Source organism: Balaenoptera musculus, chromosome 9 (genome assembly GCF_009873245.2).
Source record: "Balaenoptera musculus isolate JJ_BM4_2016_0621 chromosome 9, mBalMus1.pri.v3, whole genome shotgun sequence".
In the NCBI taxonomy this organism is placed as follows: Eukaryota; Metazoa; Chordata; class Mammalia; order Artiodactyla; family Balaenopteridae; genus Balaenoptera; species Balaenoptera musculus.
In genome coordinates, this window is record NC_045793.1 from 72849176 (window position 1) to 72862738 (window position 13563).

Below are 13563 nucleotides of genomic sequence, written 5' to 3' on the forward strand. Positions count from 1 at the left end.
TGCTTTACAATGTTGTGTTAGTTTCTGCTGTACAACAAAGTGAATCACCTGTATGTATACATATATCCCTTCCCTCTGAGCCTCCCTCCCACCTTCCCATCCCACCCCTCTAGGTCATCACAAAGCACTGAGCTGATCTCCCTGTGCTATGCGGTTGCTTCCCACTAGCTATCTGTTTTACATTTGGTAGTGTATATATGTCCATGCCACTCTCTCACTTCTTCCCACCTTCCGCTTCCCCCTCCCCCTGTCCTCAAGTCCATTCTCTACGTCTTCGTCTTTATTTCTCTCCTGCCCCTAGGTTCTTCAGAACCATTTTCTTTTTTTTTAGATTCCATATATATGTGTTAGCATATGGTATTTGTTTTTCTCTCTCTGACTTACTTCACTCTGTATGACAGACTCTAGGTCCATCCGCCTCACCACAAATAACTCAATTTCGTTTCTTTTTATGGCTGAGTAATATTCCATTCTATATATGTGCCACATCTTCTTTATCCATTCCTCTGTTGATGGACACTTAGGTTGCTTCCATGTCCTGGCTATTGTAAATAGAGCTGCAATGAACATTGTGGTACATGACTCTTTTTGAATTACGGTTTTCTCAGGGTATATGCCCAGTGGTGGGATTGCTGGGTCATATGGTAGTTCTATTTTTAGTTTTTTAAGGAACCTCCATACTGTTCTCCATAGTGGCTGTATCAGTTTACATTCCCACCAACAGTGCAAGAGGGTTCCCTTTTCTCCACACCCTCTCCAGCATTTATTGTTTGTAGATTTTTGATGATGCTCATTCTGACTGGTGTCAAGTGATACCTAATTGTGGTTTTGATTTCCATTTCTCTAATGATTAGTGATGTTGAGCATCCTTTCATGTGTTTTTTGGCAATCAGTATATCTTCTTTGGAGAAATGTCTATTTAGGTCTTCTGCCCATTTTTGGATTGGGTTGTTTGGTTTTTTTTGATATTCAGCTGCATGAGCTGCTTGTTAATTTTGGAGATTAATCCCTTGTCAGTTGCTTCATTTGCAAATATTTTCTCCCATTCTGAGGGGTTTCTTTCATCTTCTTTATGTTTTCCTTTGCTGTGCAAAAGCTTTTAAGTTTCATTAGGTCCCATTTGTTTATTTTTGTTTTTATTTCAATTTCTCTAGGAGTGGGTCAAAAAGGATCTTCTTGCTAAGTGTTCTGCCTGTGTTTTCCTCTAAGAGTTTTATGGTGTCTGGCCTTACATTTAGGTCTTTAATTCATTTTGAGGTTTTTTTAGTGTATGGTGTTAGGGAGTGTTGTAATTTCATTCTTTTACATGTAGCTGTCCAGTTTTCCTGGCACCACTTATTGAAGAGGCTGTCTTTTCTCCATTGTATATTCTTGCCTCCTTTATCAAAGATAATGTGACCATATGTGCGTGGGTTTATCGCTGGGTTTATTTCTATCCTGTTCCATTGATCTATATTTCTGTTTTTGTGCCAGTACCATACTGTCTTGATTACTGTAGCTTTGTAGTATCGTCTGAAGTCCGGGAGCCTGATTCCTCTAGCTCCGTTTTTCTTTCTCAAGATTGCTTTGGCTATTTGGGGTCTTTTGTGTTTCCATACAAATTGTGAAATTTTTTGTTCTAGTTCTGTGAAAAATGCCATTGGTAGTTTGATAGGGAATACACTGAATCTGTAGATTGCTTTGGGTAGTATAGTCATTTTCACAGTGTTGATTCTTCCGATCCAAAAACATGGTATATCTCTCCGTTTGTGTCATTCTTAATTTCTTTCATCAGTGTCTTATAGTTTTCTGCATACAGGTCTTTTGTCTTCTTAGGTAGGTTTATTCCTAGGTATTTTATTCTTTTTGTTGCAGTGGTAAATGGGAGTGTTTCCTTAATTTCTCTTTCAGATTTTTCTTCATTAGTGTGTAGGAATGCAAGAGATTTCTGTGCATGAATTTTGTATCCTTCTACTTTACCATATTCATTGATTAGCTCTAGTAGTTTTCTGCTAGCATCTTTAGGATTCTCTATGTATAGTATCATGTCATCTGCAAACAGTGACAGCTTTACTTCTTTTTCTCCAATTTGTATTCCTTTTATTTCTTTTTCTGACCGGTGTGAGGTGATACCTCACTGCAGTTTTGATTTGCATTTCTCTAATAATTAGTGATGTTGAGCATCATTTTATTTGCCTCTTGGCCATCTGTCTGTCTTCTTTGGAGAAATGTCTATTTAGACCTTACACCCATTTTTTGATTGGGTTGTTTGTTTTTTTTTTTTTTTTGATATTGAGCTGCATGAGCTGTTTGTATATTTTGGAGATTAATCCCTTGTCCGTCACTTCATTTGCAAATATTTTCTTCCATTCTGAGGACTATCTTTTTGTTTTGTTTATGGTTTACTTTGCTGTGCAAAAGTTTTTAAGTTTTTAGATCCCATTTGTTTATTTTTATTTTCATTACTTCTGGGGGTGGATCAAAAAAGATCTTGCTGAAATTTATGTGAAACACTGTTCTGCCTATGTTTTCCTCTAGGAATATTATAGTGTCTGGCCTTACATTTAGGTCATTAATCCATTTTGAGTTTATTTTTGTATATGGTGTTAGGGAGTGTTCTGATTTCATTCTTTTACATGTCACTGTCCAGTTTTCCCAGCACCACTTACTGAAGAGATTGTCTTTTCTCTATTGTATAGTCTTGCCTCCTTTGTCATAGATTAGGTTACCATAGATGTGTGGGTTTATCTCTGGGCTTTCTATCCTGTTCCACTGATCTATATTTCTGTTTTGTGCCAGTACCAAACAGTTTTGATGACCATAACTTTGTAGTATAGCCTGAAGTCAGGGAGCCTGATGCCTCCAGCTCCATTTTTCTTTCTCAAGATTGCTTTGGCTATTTGGGGTCTTTTGTGTTTCCATACAAATTGTAAAATTTTTTGTTCCAATTCTGGGGAAAATGCCATTGGTAATTTGATAGGGATTACATTGAATGTGTAGATTGCTTTGAGTAGTTTAGTCATTTTGACAATATTGATTCTTCCAATCCAAGAATATGGTATATCTTTCCATCTGTCTGTGTCATCTTTTATTTCTTTCATCAGTGTCTTATAGTTTACTGAGTACAGGTCTTCTTTCTCCTTAGGTAGGTTTATTCCTAGGTATTTTATTCTCTTTGATGTAATGGTAACTGGGATTGTTTCCTTGTTTTCTCTTTCTGATCTTTCATTGTTAGTGTGTAGGAATGCAAGAGATTTTTGTGTATTAATTTTGTATCCTGCAACTTTACCAGATTCATTGATGAGCTCTAGTAGTTTTCTGGTAACATCTTTAGGATTTTCTATGTATAGTATCATGTCATCTGCAAACAGTGACAGTTTTACTTCTTCTTTTCCAATTTGGATTCCTTTTATTTCTTCTTCTTCTCTGTGCCATAGCTAGGACTTCCAAATCTATGTTGAATAATAGTGGTGAGAGTGGATATCCTTGTCTTATTCCTGGTCTTAGAGGAAATGCTTTCAGTTTTTCACTATTGAGAATGTTATTTGCTGTGGGTTTGTTGTATATGGCCTTTATTATGTTGAGGTAGGTTCCCTCTAATCCCACTTTCTGGAGAGTTTTTATCATAAATGGGTGTTGAATTTTGTCAAAAGCTTTTTTTGCATCTGTTGAGATGACCATATTGTTTTTATTCTTCAGTTTGTTAATGTGGTGTATCACATTGATTGATTTGCATATATGGAAGAATCCTTGCATCCCTGCGATAAATCCCACTTGATCGTGGTGTATGATCCTTTTAATGTGTTGTTGGATTCTGTTTGCTAGTAATTTGTTGAGGATTTTTACATCTATGTTCATCAGTGATATTGGCCTGTAGTTTTTTTTTTATGATATCTTTGTATGGTTTTGGTATCCAGGTGATGGTAGCCTCGTAGAATGAGGTTGGCAGTGTTCTTTCCTCTGCAATTTTTTTGGAAGAGTGTCAGGAGGATAGGTGTTAACTCTTCTCTGAATGTTTGATAGACTTCTCCTGTGAAGTCATCTGGTTCTGGACTTCTGTTTATTGGAAGTTTTAAAATCATAGTTTCAATTTCAGTACTCGTGATTGGTCTTTTCATATTGTCTATTTCTTCCTGGTTCAGTCTTGGAAGGTTGTACCTTTCTAAGAATTTGTGCGTTTCTTCTAGTTTGTCCATTTTATTGGTGTATAGTTGTTTGTAGTAGTGCCTTATGATGCTTTGTATTTCTGTGATGTCAGTTGTAACTTCTCCGTTTGCATTTCTAATTTTACTGATTTGAGTTCTCTCCCTTCTTTTCTTGATGAGTCTGTCTAACGGTTTATCAATTTTGTTTTTCTTCTCAAAGAACCAGCTTCTAGTTTTCTTTTGGGGTTTATTGATTTGTTTTATGTTTGCTTGCACCCCCAATAATTTTAAATCTGAAGAATGAGGACTTTCTATGGCACCTGTAGCTATGTAATGGTTGAAAATTGGTTTAAAAGTATCCAACACAATGTAAATGTTTTTTATTTTTTAGCTTGAACAACCATTTTCCTGAAGGCTGTATCCTCATGAAGCTCAAATAACTACTTACTTACAGTGGTTTAGTAAAAATATAAAACTCTCAATTTAGAGGGTAAATGATTAGGTTCTAAGGTTCATTTGATGATTCCTTTACTTTTTAGTTGGTAGTGTTGACCATGATGGTGTTGATTATGACATGGGCTGAATGTCCTTAGAAAGTAAGTGTTATTTCAGGAGTATGGTAGAAAGGCATGTGTTGTCAGGGTCAGAGCTCTGTGTGAGGGTCCTCAGACCTGCTGGGTAGCCTCTCTAAGCCACAGTATGTTCGTTCAATAACCACTTATTAGGCCTCAACTATGTGTTAGGCATTACAAAAATGAGTGTAATAGCTGAAATAGTAGTAGCTGACAGTTGCATATCACGTACTCATTTAATCCTCCCCAACCTCATATGCAGATGGCACTTTAAAAAGCTGCTATTTCATTGGTAAGAGAAAGCACAGAGTTGTTAATTAATTGATTGCCCATTGTCATTCACCTTTTAGTGGTGAAGTCATAATTTCACCTGGACAGTTTAATTCCAGAATCTTCTCTCTTTACCACTTTGCTGTTGTTGAGAGAATCTTAATATTCTATTTATTTATTTAGTGTTCTCATTGATTATGTATTTACTCATTGTTCTTAACAGAATTTAAGTTGTTAAGGCTGTCATGAGAAAAAGCATGTGAAAATGCTTAGGAAACTGCTTAGTGCATTGTGAATGAGTTATTATTTATTGTGTTTGTTCCCTGCCATTAGGCCTCTTCAATTTAGTTCTTCTTTTTAAAAAAATTCTGTATTTTGTGTCAGAGTTCCCTTCTTTGAGCCATTTGAGAAGTCTTGATATTTGCACAGTCACAAATTTGTTTATTGCATTTCCCAGTGCTCCAACTGTGTCCTAAAATAAGAGACTTCTACAGCTTGATACTGTTATTTTTTTATATTATGACATATTTATGCATTGAAAATATGTAACATATATGACAATTATAAACCACTACTATTGCACTTTTCTTGTCCTTGTTGTAAATGTTCTCTTAGTGCGTCCACAAAAAAGAGTAAACAGCATTTTATAAAGGTAAATCCAAAATATTGGTTCATGCTTTGTTTTGATAATAGTGTTCTCTAGTATAGGAGCAGCCATATATTTTAATGGCCTATCTAATTTTAATAATACTAGTTTGCACTAAGTCTAGCTGCCAAACTGTACTAAATGTTAAGCTTCTACTTTGAAAGTCAAATCTCTCCTTGCAGTTGAGTGTTGAGAATATTTTAAGTGTGAGGACCACATACTCCCTCCATTTAGTTGGAGAACCTGAACTGCGGTTGCTCCTTCCTCCTCACTGACTGCTACTGCTACCTGCCTAATAATTGTTTTTGGCTACCCGTAAACCTGCAGCCAGAAAGGTATTTGAATTTTCCCCCTCTAGCACTTGCAAATCCGATTTTTATGTATAGCTAAGTGCTCTTAGCTTTCACTCTATCTACTACTGGGGCCTGGTTTCTAGCAAGCCTGTAGCTACGCCAGATCTGGCCTATGTAATGCTGTTTGTAATGAGAAATCTAAACAGGGAACGGCAGTGAGGCATGGCAGGAATGTGTTTCCATTGGAGAAGTCAGTGTAGAGAAAAAGTATAAGCAAAGCCGTGTGCAGAAGGCCTTTTCAGCTGGCCAAGACGGAAGACTAATGTTATTGTACATAGGCTGTTACTGTGCCAGCCCTTCCTCACAAATTTGCTTTCTCTCTCTCTCCCCTCTCCTGAACCTTCCTCCCCCCTCCCTCTTTCATCTACTCCTTCTCCTTCTCTCCCTCTCTCTTCTGCGGGCTCTGCTCACTGTTTGCTCAGGTGGACAGTGACACCATTTGGAATGAGCTGCACTCGTCCGGTGCTGCACGCATGGCTGTTGGCTGTGTCATCGAGCTGGCTTCCAAAGTGGCCTCAGGAGAGCTGAAGGTGAGGTCTGGATTGCATTAAGTGTGGGAAATCCAGAGGAGACGCTGAAACAGAGATGTTGTTGTTTGGGAATTGTGGGGAGTGTGGTGTGGTAATAAAAGGAAAGGGGCGGAGGGAAGAGGGCAAAGAGATGGCCACTAAGGTGTGATAATAACTAGTGTGTAGGTAGGTAGTAGCTGATCGTGCTCCCAGGGCCTTCCTCTCCTTGGGGAAACTCTGCGGTTAGGGCACTCTGGTGTATTTTTAAGAGCATAGAAATGGTGAGTAAAGCTATGGTCCAGGTTAAAAATACCCAGTATATACATACCAGTCATGCCCTCCTGGGATTCTCTTTTGAAGCGACATAAAACATATGATTACTGAGTACTGTGTATAAGCTCAGAATACCACCCAGAGAGAAGGGGTTGGGGGTGGGGAGAAAGGTAAATATCAGATGGGAAGGATTGGGAGGAAGAAGGAAATTGTTGACTAGAAGGGTAATGATCCAGAGTATGTTTTTCCATGAAAGAACTTCAGAAATGAACTACGCTTTATTGTTCTTTTCTTTCTACGGTCTCTTCTTTTCTACATCATGTGAAAAGAACAATGTCCAAACCCCAACGTTTCCCAGTCTAAACAATTTATAAAAGCCAGAGACCTGACAGACGTTGACATTTTATTTGGTATTTTAACAGTGCTATTTAAAGGTATACCATGTGCATCTTGAATGCAGTTGCCCCAATAAACTTTGTTGGTGCTAACATAGCTTTTTAATGCACTGGTTCACACACTTCATAATGAAATCTGGGCAGTGATTGATTTGGTATTTTTAGCAGTTGTGGGGCTTAGGGGAAATATATTGTAACCAGCAATATAGGCACTGTGTGTTTTGTTCATCTAAAATAAAATCTAATTAGGATTATTTTTCTTTATGCCTAATGAATTTTTATTCAATTACACCTGACTATTTCACTTGTGATTAAAAATGCAGGGTAGGAATGTGCACTTTACAATGCATTGTCTGCCCCAGAAGTCTTTGCTCTAACTCTTTAAGTCAAAACCTACAGAAATAGCATTATGATAAGGTGGGCTATATTTAAAAAAAAAAAAAAAATATATATATATATACATATATATATATATATGCGCCTCATGTTAAGTTGACATGATCAGCATTAGGATATTAATTGCTCATCTCAGGAGATTTCTTAGGCCATTAATGTGGTGCTTAATACTCAGTCTTTACCTTTGATAACGAGCTATTGAAAAGAAGAAAGGAATCAGCCTTATGGAGAGGTTTTGGCTCTCTCCCAGTAGCACTTGAGGAATAATTCTTCTTGTTTGAATATGTCACTTGTAGCACTAGAATCAATTGACATTTTTAAAGTAGTATTTGAGAATCTTATTTTCAAAAGAATTCAAATGACAGACAACAGCCAGGCCACAATACTATAATTTTTAAAAGATTATGCTGGCACAGACCCACTTAATAAAAAACAAAAATGATTGTTAGCATTTCACAGTTTCTAATTGTTTTGATTTTGTTGAAGTTTAATCAATAATTCTGAAACCTTCTCAAGTAGAATGCCCACATATTACACTCAAAATCATCATTGCTGTTAACCCCACAGAGTGCAGAATTGCCAAATGTATGTGTGAAGAGTGTTGAACAAAAACCTGATTATATTTTTTAGGAGGTAGTCATTTAAAATAGCCAACTACAAACAGAGTGTCAACAATACATAGTATGGACATGCTGACCACCAGCTGTACTAACTAGCATTGGCTCTTTATGTTAAGATCAAGGATTCATACAAATGCTTTTCCTCCCCTTGGTTGAGAAATCAGCAAGTATGATTAAAAAAGAGAAGAATAGGGAAAAAGAGCCAGCATAAAAATCAAGAAACATTGATCCAGGCTCTGCCACTTAAATGCTGTGTCACTTGTGGCAAATCACTTAATATCTCTAGGCCTCAGTATCTCGTTCCACAAAATCAGTAGGGTAGAATTGATAATGTTGAAGGTTGTACCTGGTTTTGACATTCTGAGCTATTTGCAAATGAGACGTGGATCTGGTTATCAGTTATATACACCATGACATACCCAATAGTAGATATTCCACAACTGATTTCACCTTCCTTTGCTGAATATTCCAGGCAGTGTAGCTGGTTTATCTTTCTGATTGTTAGCCCAAAGTAAAAGTCCAAGACAGGCAGGATCATAACAAACGGACTAGTGCTGACAGACCCAGAGACTGAATCCTTTTGTTGCTAATAATTTGATGAGGCCTATGGGAATACCACTGTAGATAGCCAAGAATTGCAGTAGGTAGCCATGTTCAGGGACCTCTAGCTAACCAAAAATGTTACTCAGTGTCTACCTGTTCCAGACTCCAGTATGACTGGGCAGGTACACCTGCTGGCCAGGAGCATTAACACTCATGGCTGTGGAGTCACTTCATTCAGATCTAGGAAGAAAATAGGGAAGCTTATTTGAGGACACTGGTAAGTTATCCTCTGTTAAGAGATGTGAACAAAGAAAACTTTAGTGTTTTGTTGATCATTTTCTGCATCTACATTCAGTTCTCACATGTTCTACCTCTTTCTCCCAGTAAATCTATAACTTGAAACAACATTGACGTATTGAAAGACTGCATTTTGTGAGTCTGCACTCATTTTGCTTGAACATCAGAGAAGAATTAAGAGCTTTATTTCAAATAGGGTGGGCCTGGTTGGGGTGCTGAACTGAGAGGTTCGAGATAGCTGGAGGGAGGTCACCAAACTCGTAGGGGATGGGGACCTAGGAGATAAGAAGGGCGCCCAAACAAGGAAAATGCCAAAGGCAAATTTCATTACCTGGAATTTTTCCTTGATATTGAGCTTGATCATGATTGTTCCCCTAACTTTTGACAGGTTCTGTCCTTTCTTCATCTGCAGATACTAATGGGCTAAAGGAATTAGGGGTATAATCCAGGCACAGGGAGTGGGTCTCATGTTGATGCTTAACTGAGCGTGTGCAGCAAACTACAGCAGTAAGTGGGTGTATTTTTTGCACAGCATGGATATGCTCAGTGGAGTTCAGTGGAAATTATGGGGACTTCCAAGTTTTCCAGGTTTTTAATAAGATACTTTAAAAAACCCATGCAAGTGGAAATTTCTCAAACCTACAAATACCCAAGTTGGCTATTTCTCAGAATCTAGAACTAGGGAATATAAATATTCTGGAAATGCTGACATGTTTGTTGTATTGGAAACTATAATTGGAAGAATAGTTATCTCAAAATGGTTTTATTGTTCTAAAGGTCATTTAAGGAAGTATGTCTAGAAATAGAAGTATCTTTAAAAGATGAGCATTTTTCAAGTTATAAATATTCAATATTTCGTTCAAAAAATGGTGCCAAATATCATGTTGTACACCTTAAAGTATATAATTTTTATTTGTCAGTTATGCCTCAATATATCTGGAAAAAAATGATTCAACAGTTATCCAGTTTTACTGTAAGAATGCCCTTTGATGCTATTTTGGCAATGCTGTAATTTCATAAAAAAGTAAAAATTGCTTTAGTTGTCTGGAAATTTTTGTCAAGAAAATTCCCACCTGATTATCTGAAAAATGTATGGATTTCTTTACTGTTTGAATGGATATTGTGATACCATGTTGCTAATAATACCTGCCATTCATTAAGTATCTACTATAGGTTGGGCAGTTTACATGTAATTTGTCATTATTCTCACAACGTCCACCAAAAGTAAGTGCCACCAATAGGATAGCAGCTCAGAGACATCAAGTAACTTTTTTACGATCCTGCACACAGTTTAATAAATGGCAAAGCCTGTAAGTGTCACAATCCTCTCTTCTCTTTCAATACTTTATAAGGAACTTCTTGTAGAGGTAGCACAAATATGTAAGAAAAAAGGGGTTAAAGCTATCTTTCTTAAATAGTCTAGATTCTTTCCTTTTTATTACTCTAAAACATTTAATACAGACAAAAAAATGAGTTACATTAATAACTTACAAATCATAATAATATGGTTGGATGTGAGCCCTTCATCCAACTAAAGAAATAGTACTGTGCTAACACTATTAAAGTTCTTTCAGTACTTATCTCATTCCTATCTTTTGACCCAGGAGTAATTATTAATCTGTTGTAATTTTTAAATTATTCCTTTCCCTTTAATAGTGTTAACCATATGTTGTAGATCTTTATAAAAAATGGAATCTTATTGAGTGTGTTATTCCTCAGATTTCTCTCCCCCAACTTAAAATCATGTTATGAGGATTTATCCTATTTACATAGCTGTGATTTATTTGTTTTCCTTGTACATCATAATTTGTTTATTCATTCTTCTGTTGGACAGTGTAGTTGTTTCCAGGTTTTTGCTCTTTTGATCAGTGCTGCTGTGAACACTCTTGAACTATGACATAACTAAGGGTAAAATGGTAAGCTCCTAGGATAGAAACATAATAAATTTCAGAGAGTAATGCAAGGTAGAATTCCAAAGTCATTTTGCCACAATGACATCAGCAAAAATAAAAATTTAAACCTCTGAAAATTCTTCACTCCATGAAATCAGTGACAAAACTGGCAAAATTTATCAGAATTAATTTTTAAAAATCTTTTATTGGAGTATAGTTGCTTTACAATGTTGTGTTAGTTTCTGCTCTACAGCAAAGTGAATCGGCCACACATATACGTGTATCCCCTCTTCCTCGGATTTCCTTCCCGTTTAGGTCACCACAGAGCACTGAGTAGAGTTCCCTGTGCTATAGAGTCTGTTCTCATTAGTTATCTATTTTATAAATAGTAGTGTATATATGTCAATCCCAATCTCCCAATCCCTCCCACCTCCCTTCCCCCCTTGGTATCCATATGTTTGTTCTCTATGTCCGTGTCTCTATTTCTGCTTTGCAAATAAGTTCATCTATACCATTTTTCTAGATTCCACATATATGCATTAATATATGATATTTGTTTTTCTGACTTAATTCACTCTGTATGACAGTCTCTAGGTCCATCCACGTCTCTACACATGACCCAATTTCGTTCCTTTTTATGGCTGAGTAATATTCCATTGTATATGTACCACATCTTTATCCATTCCTCTGTTGATGGATATTTAGGTTGCTTCCATATCCTGGCTATTGTAAATATTGCTGCAGTGAACATTGGGGTGCCATGTATCTTTTGAATTATTGTTTTCTCCGGGTATATGCCCAGGAGTGGGATTGTTGGGTCATATGGTAGTTCTATTTTTAGTTTTTTAAGAAACCTCCATACTGTTCTCCATAGTGGCTGTACCAATTTACATTCCCACCAACAGTGCAAGAGGATTCCCTTTTCTCCACACCCTCTCCAGCATTTATTGTTTGTAGATTTTTTGGTGATGGCCATTCTGACTGGTGTGAGGTGATATCTCATTGTAGTTTTGATTTGTATTTCTCTAATAATTAGTGATGTTGAGCATCTTTTCATGTGTTTGTTGGCCATCTGTATGTCTTCTTTGGAGAAATGTCTATTTAGGTCTTCTGCCCATTTTTTAATTGGGTTGTTTGTTTTTTTTTATACGGAGCTGCATGAACTGTTTGTATATTTTGGAGATTTAATCCCTTGTCAGTTGCTTCATTTGCAAATATTTTCTCGCATTCTGAGGATTATCTTTTCCTCTTGTTTATGGTTCCCTTTGCTGTGCAAAAGCTTTTAAGTTTAATTAGGTCCCATTTATTTTTGTTTTTATTTTCATTACTCGAGGCGGTGGGTCAAAAAAGATCTTGCTGTGATTTATGTCAAACGGTGTTCTGCCTATGTTTTCCTCTAGGAGCTTTATAGTGTCTGGCCTTACATTTAGGTCTTTAATCCATTTTGAGTTTATTTTTGTGTATGGTGTTAGGGAGTGTTCTAATTTCATTCTTTTACATGTAGCTCTCCAGTTTTCCCAGCACCACTTATTGAAGAGACTGTCTTTTCTCCATTGTATATCCTTCCCTCCTTTGTCATAGATTAGGTTACCATAGGTGCGTGGATTTATCTCTGGGCTTTCTATCCTGTTCCATTGATTTATATTTCTTCTTTTGTGCCATCAACCATAGTGTCTTGATGACTGTAGCTTTGCAGTATAGCCTGAAGTCAGGGAGCCTGATTCCTCCAGCTCCATTTTTCTTTCTTAAGATTGCTTTGGCTATTCGGAGTCTTTTGTGTTTCCATACAAATTGTAAAATTTTTTTGTTCTAATTTTGTGAAAAATGCCATTGGTAATTTGATAGGAAAAAAAGAAAATTACAGACCAATATCACTGATGAACATAGACACAAAAATCCTCAACAAAATACTAGCAAACAGAATCCAACAACATATTAAAAAGATCATACATCATGATCAAGTGGGATTTATCCCAGGGATGCAAGTATTGTTCAGTATACGCAAGTCAATCAGCGTGACACACCACACTAACAAATTGAAGAATAAAAACCATATGATCATCTCAATAGATGCAGAAAAAGCTTTTGACAAAATTCAACACCCATTTATGACAAAAGCTCTCCAGAAAGTGGGCATAGAGGGAACCTACCTCAACATAATAAAGGTCGTATGTCACAAACCTGTAGCAAGCATCATTCTCAATGGTGAAAAACTGAAAGCATTTCCTGTAAGATCAGGAACAAGACAAGGATGTCCACTCTCACCACTCTTATTCAGGATAGTTTTGGAAGTCCTAGTCATGGCAGAGAAGAAAAAGAAATAAAAGGAATCCAAATTGTAAAAGAAGAAGTAAAACTGTCACTGTTTGCAGATGACATGATATTGTACATAGAAAATCATAAAGATGCCACCACAAAACTAGTAGAGCTCATCAGTGAATTTGGTAAAGTTGCAGGATACAAAATTAATGCACAGAAATCTCTTGCATTCCTATACACTTAAAATGAAAAGTCAGAAAGAGAAATTAAGGAAACAGTTCCATTTACCATTGCAACAAAAAGAATAAAATACCTAGAAATAAACCTACCTAAAGAGGAAAACGACCTGTACTCAGAAAACTAAAGATACTGATGAAAGAAATCAAAGACAACACAAACAGATGGAGAGATTTG

At 36.6% G+C, this 13563-nt stretch overlaps 1 protein-coding gene across 1 annotated transcript in view; it reads left to right on the forward strand.

Annotated features, from left to right (window-relative positions):
* The window catches only part of HDAC9 (histone deacetylase 9), a 575085-nt gene that overhangs the window by 309911 nt on the left and 251611 nt on the right, over window positions 1-13563 (forward strand). The window contains exon 22 of the mRNA XM_036862952.1: window positions 6388-6495. Within this exon, the coding sequence (XP_036718847.1) occupies window positions 6388-6495 (108 nt within the window). The remainder of the gene's footprint in view (window positions 1-6387; window positions 6496-13563) is intronic.